The sequence below is a fragment of the Prionailurus viverrinus genome, chromosome A2, assembly GCF_022837055.1.
Source record: "Prionailurus viverrinus isolate Anna chromosome A2, UM_Priviv_1.0, whole genome shotgun sequence".
Taxonomy (NCBI): domain Eukaryota; kingdom Metazoa; phylum Chordata; class Mammalia; order Carnivora; family Felidae; genus Prionailurus; species Prionailurus viverrinus.
Genome location: NC_062562.1, coordinates 99,577,515 through 99,592,834, shown reverse-complemented (window position 1 = coordinate 99,592,834; position 15,320 = coordinate 99,577,515). Strand labels below are relative to the sequence as shown.

The window sequence follows — 15,320 nt, the reverse complement described above, 5'->3', positions numbered from 1 at the left end:
TCGAGCCATTGGCAGTTAGGATATTTGAACTGATAATCCCATTGAAAATAAATAAAAATGGGTAATATACTTTAATATATTTTGTTCAAGCCTTTTCAAATTCATGAGCTAGTGAGGAATATTCAAGCCAAAATTTAGGTGGGATAAGCAGAACCCTAAAGCTGGCTTTGGCCTTCAAGGCATTTGCCAAACACCTGAACTTGAGCATTAATTTTTGATGTCCCAAGGGACAACCAGGTACTGCCTAAAGTGCTAAGTCTAAAAGAAAGGGGTAGAAAAGGTGAGGCAAGCAAGACACTTAGGTCACAAAATGTAAGGAGGCACCTAGTCTCGGGTGCTGACCTTGTATTGAACATCTCTGGTACTGAGTGCCTCCTTCAAGTCTCTACATTAGGGACCAGTCTTGCCTTATCCAATTCCTGGTCCTGAAAAAGTTCATCTTCCATAAAGCTGGCCCTCAAAGGGTTATACTAACCTCAGTGTAAGGGCAAAGTAAAAATGCTCACTTTTACTATTCTGGGCTATAAGGAAACTTGCTTTGCTTTTGGAGGGAAAGAAAAGGGAGAGTGTTCCCTCCCCTAGAGGTAATTAGGAATTTTAACCTTGTCTCACATGGGTTTGAATGCTCAATTTATGTTTCTTGGGTGATATGAAAACTCTCAAGCTGGCAAAATCTTAAATTGATAGTATCCACAGGTATCTGACAGGAGCAAACACACATTTTCTCAAAAGGAGCCCACCTTCAACCCAGACCTCAAAGAATTTTCATAGATATTGTTGCAAGGAAACTGAACAGCTCATAGTCTAAAATCTGAAGTCACACAAGGCAACAAGGTACTTTAAGAAAAGATAGCAAAAAACAACAGGCAGCATTTTAAACCTACTAAGTCTTAAAATTTCAAAATTATCAAAAATAAAATTAGTGTTTTTTATTTGTTTTAAAAAATTAAAAAGGGTGAAAATATTTTTAATGATTAAAATTTAAAACTGAACATTTCAAAATTCTGGTTTTAACAACAGATTAAACACAGATGAAGAGAGAATTAGTGAATTGGAAGATTCTAGTTAGAACTTAGCAATGAGAGACAAAGGGAGATTGACATAGAGGAAAGTATGAGATGGTTTAATAGGTATAAAAGAAAACCAGAAGGAAAAGAGAGATGATGGCTAAAAATGCTCCACAACTATTAAAAGCTATCAATCCACAGATTCAAGAAGTACAACAAATAGCAAGTGGGACATTAAATAAAAATAATCTAGACTAAACATGTCAGCGTGAAGCTGCTGGATACCAAGGCTGAAGAGAAGCTCATAGATGGCCAGAGAAAAAAGCAAATCGCCTTCAAAGGAGAATGGTTGAACTGACAATTAACTTAAAAACAGGAACAGTGGAAGCCAGAAGACATAGGAATGGTGTTTTCCGTGTGTGAAAGAGAAAAACCTTTCAACCTAGAATTCTAGACCCTGTAAAAATGTCTTCTGGGAATAAGGATAAAATAAAGACATAGCAAAACTCAGAATGTATATAACCATCAGGCCCTTACTAAGGGAAATTCTAGAATACTGCAGGTAGAAGGAACGTGATCCAGATGACAGTTTTGAGATGCAGTAAGGAAGGAATGACAAAGTGGTAAATGTTTAGTCTAAGTAGAATTGTGTGAATTTAAATATATGTGTAATGGTAATTATAATGTGTCATGATTTTAAAGCTAGAATTAAAATACATGACCATAAGATGGGAGGGTTGCTTATAATGTAAGTTGTATAAAATGCATGTATTATACAGGAGGAAGTTAACAAAGACCATTAAGTGTGTATATTAAAATTTCCAGGGTATAAACTCTTAGAGTAGTAACAGATTGTGGAACTTGCAAATAGTAGGGAGATGTCAGGGGAAAGAAGGCAAGAAAGGAAAGAAAGAAAAATTGAAAAGGTGGATGTGTTTTATAGATTGGATTTATGAAGGTGACATGCTCAGAGACCAAAATTTCATGTCATAAAACTGTGCCACTAACTAGGTTTCCAGCCTGTCTCACTATGAGCATCATTGGTGGCAAAGCAGTGTGCAATAGACGAGTAGAGAACCAGAACCAACATAGGAGTGGCATTTCCTGCAAAAAACAAAAACAAAAAAACAAACAAAAAAACCTTGAGTTGCCAAGATGCTTTGGTCAGAATTGCAGTGAAATTAAGGAGAAACCAATATCCTGAAAGTCCCTGGCCTAATGAAACTAAATAATAGGTTTTGATATTTTATATTCAAATTGAAGTAATTTCAGTGTCACTGATACCAAGTCTCCAGTTGTTGGCTGGTTCATTTGGTTATAACACCGGTGACACAATCACGTAACGGGTCTTGGCACCAGTGATATTTCCCATCAAGATACTGAAACTCACCCTGTTTAAATCCCAGGCACGTGGGCCTAACTCTCCCTTGACTGGGCAGGAGCAGTGCTGCCAGACTGTGTATACAAGGGTTAACTCACTTGGGAGAAACCAAGAGGCATGCTAAGGGATCAAGACATGACATGCTGCCCATTGTTTGTAGCTCCAGGATCAAAATATACAATTATACATGCCAAATAAATTCTAAACCTGTAAGGTAGAAAAGGAGGGGTGGCTCTTACTACAGGTGCCAGAAGCATTAAATAACCTCCGCAGACAAGGTGCACCACTGTTGTCTTGAATGCTGCAGGTCCCTCCGTCTGGCATTTTCCCCCATGCTAGACAATGTGCATTCACTGCAGGAGTCTCTGTTAAGCCTCTGTCTCCCAGACCTGCTGGCTCCTGGTGCCCGGCCCTGACACAGAGGTGCCTTTGTGAATGTAATTACCTTCCTCTGTATTAGAAATGTTCTGTTTAGAGCTGTAGTTGCAGGTACAGCTACAATAAGCAGGAATTAGCATGCAAAAAGACCTGCTGTGGCCCTGACTTCTTTATCAGCAATCATTCTTAAGGCTTGTTTTGTTCCTCAGATTGATTGGGTAGGTGTGATACCATCCAAGATGAAGAGCTTTAAAAGAAGAAAAAAAGATATTGGAGATAGCTAGCTAGCTGTGTGTGTGTGTGTGTGTGTGTGTGTGTGTGTGTGTGTGTGGCAGAGAGAGAGAGAAATCCTGTTGTATTCTATCTTTTGACAGTTTCATGCCTGACAGAGCTGCCAGAGTAAACTTGCGTGGATGATTCCAGCAACTTAAGAACTGATTAAACTCCCTTGGGCTTTCCACAGTGTCCATATCAAAAAAAGCATGAGAAGCAAAAGAAAGAATTCTGATGCCATGGTGATACTATGGCCAGTGTCTCTGAGCCTAACTGGCCTGTGTCAGTTTTAGATTCCTAACTGTAAGTTAAGTGAGACCAACCCTTGAAGAAGTTTTCCTAGACTTTAAGTAGAATGATGATGGAGAGGGTTTAGAATGGTACAAAATAGGAATGGAGCCAGAGTGGATAATTAAACTAGATCTGAGTTTTGATTCTAGTTTATTTATATATAGGTCTCCCCTGAGATGCCTTTTACTGTTCCTGTCTGTTACTTAAGAAGGCCCACTAAATTAAAAAATACAATAATTTTCCCTCTTTGGAGAAAGTGCTTTAATGAATAGTAAGAGATTAGATGATTGCTTATTGTATTTATGAATTTCCCCCCAAGTGACTCTACTGTGTGCACAAAGGAAATTTGGGGCTAACCAGAGTGTCTGAGGGCAGAGACGTCCAGAGAACCAGTGAGGAAGACCTAAGGCAGGCAAATGTGTAGATTTTCTTATAGGGCAAGAAGATTTAAAGATTTATTTTAGGTGGCACACACTTTGTAATTCATTAATTTTTTAATGGCCAAAGTAATGATTTTTGTGTTGCTGACGCAGGCTGTTGGACAGCATGGAATGTTGCCCTTTATTATAAAGTTGCCTGTTCAGAATGGCAGATCACTTAGTAAAAATTGTAAGTGGCACAAGTAGATTTCAAGTCAGACAGGTTTGTGTTGTGATGTAAGACTGGAGAATGGGTATTCACCGTGAAGTGAAGGATTTATCAAGGAATCTGGGAGAGAAACATTCTCCCTGTTGGAACTTTAAAAGCCTTTTCCACATCCTGCTTCCCTTTTCATTGCACTGGAGCCACAGGTCAGGTATTGCCTGAGGCAGCCTTACAAATTGGCACCTGCCTTTGTGTCTTAGACCTGAAGACAGTGGTGGGGAGAGGAGGCCAGGGAAATTTAAGAAGTCTTTTTCTCTAGCCTTTTGCAAAGTTAGCTCTCCTTGGGAATTGGACTTAGATGCCTGTGGTGTGAGAGAGGCCACGGGCACCTCCTGACCCTGGAGAGTGATTTGCTGCAGGGAGACGCCTGAGGTGCTGTGCTGTTGAAGGGTACAGGCTCCAGGAGAGGCAAGGAGACACAGCCGTCCTCGTCCCCCTCCCTCCTTACGATAGTACTGCAGGTGTTACCTCCTCAGGACTTGTGTGGTTATTCCCTCATTTATTCCTAAACCCCTGGCCCCGTAGGATAGCTTTCTTTCTTGGCTTTTCCTTCTCCCTTTTCTGAAATAATTAGAAACCTATGGCCTCTCTTCACGGTCTGACGTTCAGTCTCCAGCACGCATAGATTACTGGACCACATTGTCTGATTCCAGGTAGGAAAAATACGGCATCCTCCTGACCATTTTTCCTTTGGTGTTTCATAGTGCAGCTCCACTCTTTCCTTAGATTTGTTCTTGTTTGTCTGTGTTTTGATCAGGATGTTTCTAATTTCAGATCATGTCTTCCCATGGCCTTCTGATCATATTGAAGACACATAACATTAGAGGGGCTAGCAGCTGTCTTCCTCTCCTTTTTTCAAATTTTAATATCCCAGTACAAAATTATCAACTAAGCGCTGTTGTATCCCCCTAAAATTATAGATCTTTATTTGAAAACTAAAAGCTTGGCTTTGGTTTCTAATATATTTTTCCAAGAAATTGAGTTTGTTTTCCCAGTAGGAGCCTGACAGCATATCCCAGAGCCTCTCGTTTCTCTTTTTCATTGTGTTTTCTTTTTTGTGTGAGTTGGCAAAGTCAAATCAGTGTCACCAGAAACATGCCCCAACTGACAGCCAAAGATTTTGCCGAGTGTTCTCTAGCCCCTGGTTCCTGACCCCAGGTTGCTTATTTTCTGAATTAGGCAACGCTGATATAGGCAAGATATAAGAGCATGAAGAAAACCCAAAACATCACGGAGAAAGTGCAGACAATGTGGAGCTGTGTGGAATTCACTGCCTGTCTACCTTCTGGTTAAAGAATACTCCAACCTCCCAAGAAAACCCCACAAAACCACATACCATGAATTTAAAGAGAAGAAACGGATAACTCAGAACCACAGAATGATGGTCTCAACCATGGAATGGTTATTAATGCTACTGATGAAGGAAAAGCTCCAAAACATGTACAGTTGCAGTGGTTATCTCTAGCTGGTGAAAATTAAGCAATTGTAATTTCTAATGCTTTTCTATATTGTCTGTGATGAGCAGTAAATATTTTATAATGAGGGGAGAAACATTTTGAAGGAAAAGTATTACCAGCAAAAAAATAGACTGAAGTTTGGCTCTAAAATGTGAATATTTGGGAGGTGAGGGTGAAAGTAAAAACTAATAGGTTTAGTAAAAAACACGATTTGTGGGAGGAAGAATTGTATCAGCTTATTAAAAATTACTCTAAAGAGATTGTTTAAAAAGTCAGCATTATGGCAGTGTTTCTTTCACTATATATGGAGAGCCAGATGTGAAGAAGATTTAACTGATCTTAATTTAAATTGGTTATTTGGCATCTAATTTGAATATCTCCCAAACACTGTCTGCATGGGAGTAAATGACTAGCACAACTCCTAGGAAGGTTTGGAGGCAAAATGAGGAAAAGGAAGTGAAAATAGTGAAACAAACGGGTGAAAGTGTTACCCTCACACAGTAATGATCACAGGGGAAGGACTGGATGCTGTGCATGGATATTGGCATTCTACTGTACTTTTCATCCTTGAAAAAGCTGGGGGAGGTGGAAAGATTGGAGAGTCCTATCCTGAGTTTTGGACTTTCTCTGGGCACTGCCTCCAAGGATCTCCCCTGAGGAAGCCAATAGTTTGGCCCTTAATAAATGTGCAGTTGATGGATTAATCATCCTGAGCATCACTTTGCATGTATAAAACCACTTTGTGGTTCTTCTTTTCAGTTAGGCATTTAACAGTTTTGGGGGTAGACAAGATACAAAAGTGTGGGTTGATTGGCAAGCAGTACATGATGTGGATTTGCCCTCCCCCTTTTTTTAAATATCTATATAGAAAGGACAAAGATATCTTAACACATTCATGGGTGAGTTGACTGGGAAGTAGCCAACACAACAGAATCCAGATTCCAAGCATTTGTTCTGGTTAGAAGGATGGGCGAAGCTAGGATGAATTTAAATAGGGTGAAACAAAGTCCTAATTATGTTACTTATTTAAGGCAACTAATTAAGTTATAGTAGACCTAGGTTACTAGCAATTCGTATGAAAAAGACTATGGGTCTTATTACCCACAGTCGCAGTTTGAGTCAGGAGTGTTAATGATGGAGTCAGAAAGCAAAGGCTGTAGTAACAGATCTGTAGTGTTAAGGAACCTTGACAGTGGAGCCTAGCATCAAGCAAAAATACCTGCGATCCAACATCACTAGACCTTACTAAATGTCACTGGGCTTGGCTAGTTCTGTTGAATCTGGATGGATTCATTATTTTCTTTGAAGAATCTCTCAGTTTAGTGGAAATTTTTAGGTATTAGAAATCTGTGAAAGAAATGGTATTAAATCATTAGGTGTTGAAAAGGGGTGACTTCCTTCCCATTTGGCCTGCCTAAAGTACAATATATGTCTTGTGGTTTTCATCAGAACACTACATTTCTAGGCACACATCAGTTCTCAAGGCCTCCCCATGCATTATTTTGACACTAGAAATTGTTTGAAGATTTTGCTCTAGTTGTTGATTGCTCTGTACACAGCTCTTAAATGGTAGGAATTATTGTAAATATTTTAAGGCTTTAGAATAAGCATTTATCAATGTTTCATACCCTTGGGGAGAAGGGGCAAATATGTGAATAAATTAGGGGATCCACGAACCCCTTCAAAAGGTATATAATTTTTTACGTATGTGTAATTTTTTTCTGGGAAAGAGTCCAACACTTTCATCAGAGTCTTAAACAATATAAAGAACAAACCTCTTCCCTTGCCACCTATATAATTTGCTTCCTAGTATGTAAACAAAGGGGCCTCTTGGTTTTTGCTGTCCATCTTCTGAGTACAGACCCTCCTTGAGATGCCAGTGACTGACTTGCCATCGGTAGGGATTTAAAGAGATGTTGTGGGCAGAGTTCCAAAAGTGTTTTAATCAAAATCTAGCCATTGCAATAAACAAGAAGTGCCTCCCTCTTTCTCACATCGCACAATGAAATTTGTTTTATTTTTGAAAAACAAAATTCAGATTTGTTACTTGCAGAATTTGGGTTATTTTTTTTCTGTTCCCCTTTCAGTTTGTGAGTACAAATTTGGTCTTCTCCAGGAATATTTTGTCCTGAGGTAAGTTCCAGAAAAGCTTGATCTTCTCAATGGGATATGTGTTTCATGTGGTTTTTCTTCCTTTTCAAATGTACAGGGTGCCAAAGCATGCTTTCTGCGGGACATTCCTTTCTCAGCCATCTACTTCCCGTGCTATGCTCATGTGAAGGCTTCCTTTGCAAATGAAGATGGGCAGATTAGTCCCGGAAGCTTGCTCTTGGCTGGCGCCATAGCTGGTGAGTGGCCCTCACAGGGCTCTGTTCTCCCCCTCTCCCATGTCACTACCTTGGAATTTTTTGCCTATAGTTCTTGATTGGGCACATGTGAGGTAGGCTACAGATTGCTTTGAATGGCTACTGAAAAGAAAGGAGAAGAAATTAACCTTCTGGCAGAATAGATTAGGCAAACTTAATTTCTTGCCAGGAAAATTTGGTGCCAGATTAGGCAAGCTTAATTTCTTGCCAGGAAGGTCCAGAAAAATTTGGTGCATTTTTTGGCATTGTTGAATTCCAAGTTCCCTATAGTTTCATAATTCCACTTCACAGCATACCAGTGATGACTGTTTAGCTGAAAGTTTTTACAAATTTGAATCATTGTGCTTTAAAGTGTCTAACTGAAATGGTACATAAATGCTTGTCCAGAATCTAGATAAAAGTGACGTAGTACTGACTACTGACTCCTCATCGCTGTGTTACAGGAACAGGGTGTGTGTGTGTGTGTTCATTGAATCCCAGAGGGAAATGACTCTCCTTGTTTTTAGTGCTACAGTGACTGTGTCAATAGAAAAAAAAAAAAAAAAAAATGATGAGGGGGAAGGTTGTCCTCTACAACCCAATGTAAATTCCCAGAGGAAATTTGATTATAGCCACAGCAGGAATCAGTTGGATCTTTGATGCCCCTGGTTCAGAGATCCTAAAGGCTGGAACAATCCGGATTCGCTCTCCAGGTGGTAGCAAACATTTAATGAGTTAACAAACCCTAAGGCAGTCCTGGGATGGCTGGGTCCAAACATTTTTGATACAGGTGTTGTTCTCCAGAGAGCTGTTGACTTGAGTCTCAGGAGAGCAAGCCCCTGATCTGAGAAGTTGTTTGCTGTTTTGTGGACCTGCCTGTAACCTGGGGAGCCCCTAAGGCAGGAACCCATGGAGCTTTTCTTTAATTCTTAGTTAATCCCTTTTCTTTCAAAGGCAGTGATGTTGGTAAATGAGGCAAGGTTGCCCTTTCCTGGCTGCTCAGGGACCCTTGTTGTACAAGGCCACTCTACCTCTATCAAGAAAAAAATAATGATTTCGAGACTATAATATAGAATTCCCAGTTTTAATACCAACTTAGCCATTGGTTGACTGTGCCCTGTTGTACGTCACTTACATGTGTATACATGATAATATTTTCTGAACCAAAAGGTTATAATGCAGTGCATTTTGTACATTGTACAATATAAATAACTTATTTGAAATAAGGTAGGACCTACTGGGGAGAACTGCTACACCTGTTGGTAGTGTGCTGCTTGGGCAAATTACCTAACCTACCCCAAGCCTCGGTGTCCTTGGCTGTGAATGGAGATGATAAGTGTACTGACTACAGAGTGTGCCTGTGAGATACAAGTGGGAACACCCATGTGAGGGACTTAGCATAGTGCCTTGCATATAGTAAATACTCAATAAACGTTGGTCAGTATTACATCAAAATCAAGAGAATCTGTCTGTAAATTATTCCAGGTATCGGTTGTAAAATCAGAGGATATGTATTAGAGCTCAAGATCAAAGTCTAGGCCTCTCTCCAAAATACAACAGAAATAGTGCCTGTACTCTTCTCTTGAAGGCAGATAGCCACCCAGAAGGGATTTTATCTTTGGGTAGGAATTTCCTAGGTAATCCGTGCTACCAGAGCTGTAGAAATTACTAGCAGGTGTTTTTGGGTTTTTTTGTTGATGTTGTCATTTTCTCTTTGGAGGTTTATTTTCTTCCTTCAGTTTTTTTTTCTTTGTTTTTTTTTTTTTTTTTTTTAATGATTAGGAAAATAATATTGCTAAATTGTAAAACACTTGGAAAGTGTGGAAAGTAACCGAAAGGGTAAATAACAAAATACTATCTGTTACTCCACGACTCTAAGATAATCCCTATTTAACATTTCTGCTAATTTGTTCCCCCTTGCATCATTTTTAACCATGCATAGTTTTGGGGGTTTTTTAATTTTATTTTTTATTTTTTAAAATTTACATCCAAATTAGTTAGCATATAGTGCAACAATGATTTCAGGAGTGGATTCCTTAGTGCCCCTTACCCATTTAGCCCATCCCCCCCTCCCACAACCCCTCCCATAACCCTCAGTTTGTTCTCCATATTTATGAGTCTCTTCTGTTTTGTCCCCCTCCCTGTTTTTGTATTATTTTTGTTTCCCTTCCCTTATGTTCACCTGTTTTGTCTCTTAAAGTCCTCATGTGAGTGAAGTCATAGGATTTTTGTCTTTCTCTGACTAATTTTGCTTAGCATAATACCCTCCAGTTTCATCCATGTGGTTGCAAATGGCAAGATTTCATTCTTTTTGATTGCCAAGTAATACCCCATTGTGTATATATGCCACGTCTTCTTTATCCATTCATCCATCGATGGACATTTGGGCTCTTTCCATATTTTGGCTTTTGTTTATAGTGCTGCTATAAACATGGGGGTGCATGTGTCCCTTCGAAACAGCACACCTGTATCCCATGGATAAATACCTAGTAGTGCAATTACTGGGTCGTAGGGTAGTTCTATTTTTACTTTTTTGAGGAACCTCCATACTGCTTTTCAAAGTGGCTGCACCAGCTTGCATTCCCACCAACAATGCAAAAGAGATCCTCTTTCTCTGCATCCTCGCCAACATCTGTTTTTGCCTGAGTTGTTCATGTTAGCCATTCTGACAGCTGTAAGGTGGTATCTGACCATGCATAGTTTTAACTATGATCACACTGTGGATATGTGGTTTTCACTTAATTTCATAGCTGAAGCATTGTTAGCCATCACAGCACAATGGTTAATGGCATGTGCTGTGTGCTGTGAGGCCAGACTGGGCAGATTCCAATTCTAGTTTCCCCACTTAGAACTGTGTGACCTGCAGTTGTGTAACCCCTCTCTTCTTGTTTCCCATCTACACATGGGTAAAAAACGGTCTTAGTCTCATAAAGTTATTTTGAGGTCAGTAGGTACACATTAATAAATGGAAAGATCCAAGAAAGTACCTGGCACATAATAAGTATTTTTAAATGTTCAATAATAACATTATATGTTTTAAAACTTTGTAAACATAGTTTTTAACTGTCGTATAGTTACCTAACCCTCAATCTTAGATTTTTAAATTTTTTTCAAAAAAAATTTAAATGTATTATATTGTAAAAAATATCTTTGTGCTTAAAGGCTTTTCCCCTACTCTGGGACATTTTTTCCTTGGAGATATAGACTCTCTAAAGTGAGTTTGCTGGTAAAAAGCATGACTGTTTTTAATGCATTACTACATTATTCTTGGAAGTTGGAACTGGTTTATGTCCCCATGCTGCCTTGTTAGCGGTGCAGCTGTCCCAGCATCTTTCAGAGCTGTTGTTCAGATACCTTCTCTGTTCGTTATCTATTGCTGCATAACAGATTACCCCAGCACTGACCAGCTGGAAACAGCAAACACTGATCATCTCACAGTTTCTGTGGACTGGGAGCAGCTTATCTGAGTGTCTCTAGCTCAAGGTCTGGTGTGAGGTTGCAGTCAAGATGTCAGCCAGAGGCTAGGCTGAAGTTGGGAGGATTCACCTTCAGGGTGGCTCAGTCACATGGCCATTGGCAAGAGGCCTCAGTTCCTTGCCACATGGTCTCACTGTAGGTCACCTTGGATGTTCTTGTGACAAGGTGACTGACTCCCCTTCCCCCGCCCCCCCCCCCCCCCCAGGAGCCAGCTCAGAGAGGGATGAAGGGAAAGGGGAGACCAGGGTGGGGAGAGAAGACAGGGGAAGAGAGCAAAGCCCCAGCTGCCATGTCTTTTGTGACCAAACCTTGGAAGTCACACTCCTTTACTTCCACACAATCCTATTGGTTACACCCATCAGCTCTGTGTCATGTACAAGGAGACTGAACAGAGGCTGAGGTGTAAATGCAGGAGGTGAAGGTCATTTGAGTCATTTGGGAGCTGAGTGCAACACTTTCATTATTATCCATCTGGTTCCCTATAGGATGGAAAAATACAAGACAGACTGTCATCCGTTTTTTTTTTTTTCTTCAAAGAACATATTAGCCTCAAAGCTTGGTGGGCTTGCATATTGCACAAATCTGTATAAACCATATAAGGAGAACTAAACCACTTTCTTAATAACATCTATCAAAAGACAGGGGCAAATAACTACTATTCTCATTGAAATTAGGGATAAGACAAGGATGTCTCTATCATCCTTGTTTTTCAGGCTTATTTTGGAGGTTCCAGCCAATGTAGTAAAATAGGAAAAAGAAGTAAGAGGCATAAATATTATCAAAGAAGAAATGAAATCAGCATTATTTGCACATGATTGTTTAGCTTCAAATCCAAACAAAAAAATGCCTAAAAATGCATCTGAATTAATAAGTAATGTATTTTGTTATAAGATGAACATAAAAATCTGTATCTAGTGATAAGCAGTTTACTGATGTCATGGAAGGAAGCAGGACAACCAGCTGCTGAGTGTAGATCCTTGCTGGCGTGCTCGGCGGCCAGATCACAGAATTCAGTGTGGAGAAGGGCAAAAACACTTCTGTTTACACATGTGTGGTGCCCAGTGCAACATCATCATTAAGGGTAGTGAACACAAAAATGCACACTTGTGTGGGCTGGTGTATGGAAGATGGGTCAGGCCCCCGCATTCCCTTTGGGGATGCTAATGAGAACAAAGGCATTTCCTAGGTAGAAGACATACTGGTGGAGGATGCGCAGAATCCCCGGAAGTATGTCTGTCCGAGGGTCAGGGTGATCTTTGTCATTAGGAGAAGGGAGAAACGCTTATCTCAAAATAAGCACAAATAGCAATTTGACCACTGACTTTTTTATTGTAACACAAAAATGTCTTACTACTATTTTTATGTGTATTCTTATATAAAATATCTCCTACACAGAATACATGTATTTTTTGTTGAATAATTGTATTATAAATAAGATGGATCTGGGATTAAATTAATATGATCATGCTTTCTATGTTTTGATAGTAATTTCAGTATTTAGTAAGTACTGTCTTTTTCTAAAAATTTTATTTGACCTGAAGTTAGATTGTTTTAGTAGTATTTTAACAGAGGTGGTTTTTGATATCTCAAAACCTGGAGAATATTGATTTTTTTTTTCAGATATATGTATATGATTGTAAACTGGGAATATCTTTACTTATTTTTTAGAGAAAGCATGCATGCAGGGGAGGGACAGAGGGAGAGGGAGAGGGAGAGAGAGAATCTTAAGCTGGGCTCAGTCTCAGGACCATGAGATCATGACCTGAGCTTAAATCAAGAGTCAGACACATAGCTGACTGAGCCACCCAGGTGCCCCAGAACATCTTTAAACACTGAGAACATCTCCATTATTTCACAGGATAGAGTAAGCCTAACCAATATTTGAATTTATGTTCATTGGCCAGCATGCCTCTGTGTGTTAGAAGGTGGGAGCCAAAGCAGAGAGCCTGAAATTAAGAAACTAAGTTTTAATTCCCTGCAGTGAACATGTTGCTTTTTGATTATTGAAGGGCATTTCGATATGGCTTACAGAGAATATCAAATAAAAGATATCTAGTATTTCTCAAATTTTAGAGCTTCATCATTGGAGGTGATCTTAATTGACAGTGATGAGATAAAGGATAAATCAAATTTAGATTAAGTTGTAACTCAGGAGTATCTTTAAAAGCTATTCAATACACAGTTAATGGAAGTGCTGTATGTGTGTGATTGTCTGGATGGTTTTGCAAACGTATTAAAAGAATGAAGTTAGGAGAGAAGTACTATTGACATAAATTTGTTAGTTATGTGGACATAAAGGTTAAAATAACTTAAGCAATTCTTAGATCCTTAAAAAAAAGTAATAGGAGAGATTGAATCAAAGTAATAGACTGAGTATATTCATCTGTCTCTCCTTTCAACCCAAATACCTTAAAATGTCGGGAAATACATTTTTTAAAACTCGTATTGGCACTAGAAAATATTAGCACCAGCCCTCGGAAGGCAGGAAACAGAAGCATATTGACTCAGAAACTGGACTGGAGGGTGCCACAACCCAGAACACAGGCAGGAAAAACTGCTCTTAAGGTAAGAGCAGAACCAAAGAATTTTAACCAGTGAGTGAACAATAGAATACCAGGAGTGGGGGAGGGCGTGAGGTAAATCTTTAACGGGAGTGAAAGAGCCGCATTCCTGGCAGGAAGGTGGGGCTCAGTCCTCCCTACTCCTTTTTTGTACCTACTCCTTTTTTGTACGTAGCTTTGGGCAACAATTGAATCCAGGCTGAAAGCCCCTGGCTTTTCTCTTAAGAAAGGCACCGATTGCCTGGAGAAGGCTGAGTGTAAGGAACTGAAAAAATGCCGGGTAAGGCTTAAGGTTCCAGACCTTCACCACAGATGGAATGAGTGCATGCCTGCATGCATGCATGAATGAATGAACCAACGAACACACGAACGAACGCAGCTCTTCGCAACAGGAGCATAAGATAATATCTTCGACTCCCAGAGTGAAGCACTCCACGTTTCAGCAGCTTGGAAGGTCCCAACCCTGCTAGGCCACCTCCCCAACCCCTGTCCCCAGTTAACAGGAGTCCCTCGTTTCACGAAGCCCATTGCTGGCCCCCAACCCCCTCCCCCCATTTGGGAGAGAAACCTGCCAGTGAAACTGACCTAGGTGGTGGTAGAAGCCAGCACTAAGGTAATCAGTCTGTTCTTTGAACTTGAATGTATCAATAGACAGCCAGAGGTCCCCAGACAAGGAGCAAGAAGAGAAACAAACCGAGGAATTCCAGGAAAGGCAGGCAATTCAGAGAAAAGGGGACTTTTAAGAACTAAGGATCTGCAGAGAGATTTGAGAGGAACATTCTTAAGGAAGCTTTCTTGAAAATTAGTAAAAGAATTGCCAAAATTAAAAATCCATGCATCATCTGAATGATAGAATGGGCATGCTCAAAGTCCAAATTAGACATCTGGAAAATGAAGCCGTGGAAAAACAGAAACAAGAACTACAATATGGAGCGAAAATATAGAGATAAGAAAAGGAGAAAATGTGTTAGAGACATGTAGGATTAGTCCAGGAGGTCTAACTTCTATTTCATAGGAGCTCCCTAGAGAGAAGTATTATAAAAGGAGGACAGAAAACAAATCAGTAATAAAAGCTCACTTCTCATGTTTTCATCTGCAGTCCTAGCCCTTTCAATTTAAAATGCCAAGGAAGGGATGTCTGGAACCTCGATGGCATTCCCAGACACACCAGCATTCAGGAGGGGGGCAGGTCTCAAGTTCATTTCTCCCATAACTCAAAGTTTACGCCTCACAGATATCTCTAAAGCAAAATGAAAAGTGAATTTAAGGAAGAAAAAACTATGGGATATTTGAAACAGAGCAAATAAAAGTTAAACCTGAGAGTGATTTCAGTAACTGGTGACTTTGATAATATGTATTTTTATATAAGAAGGGCTTGGGGCGCCTGGGTGGCGCAGTCGGTTAAGCATCCGGCTTCAGCCAGGTCACGATCTCACAGTCTGTGAGTTCGAGCCCCGCGTCAGGCTCTGGGCTGATGGCTCAGAGCCTGGAGCCTGTTTCCGGTT

The 15,320-nt window shown here is 40.0% G+C and overlaps 1 protein-coding gene across 4 annotated transcripts in view; it reads left to right on the top strand.

Moving 5' to 3' along the window:
* The window catches only part of SLC25A13 (solute carrier family 25 member 13), a 184,283-nt gene that overhangs the window by 163,432 nt on the left and 5,531 nt on the right, over positions 1-15,320 (top strand). For all 4 annotated transcript variants that reach the window (XM_047844735.1, XM_047844745.1, XM_047844756.1 and 1 more), the window contains one exon: positions 7,642-7,780. In XM_047844735.1, coding sequence (XP_047700691.1) covers positions 7,642-7,780 — 139 coding nt within the window. The remainder of the gene's footprint in view (positions 1-7,641; positions 7,781-15,320) is intronic.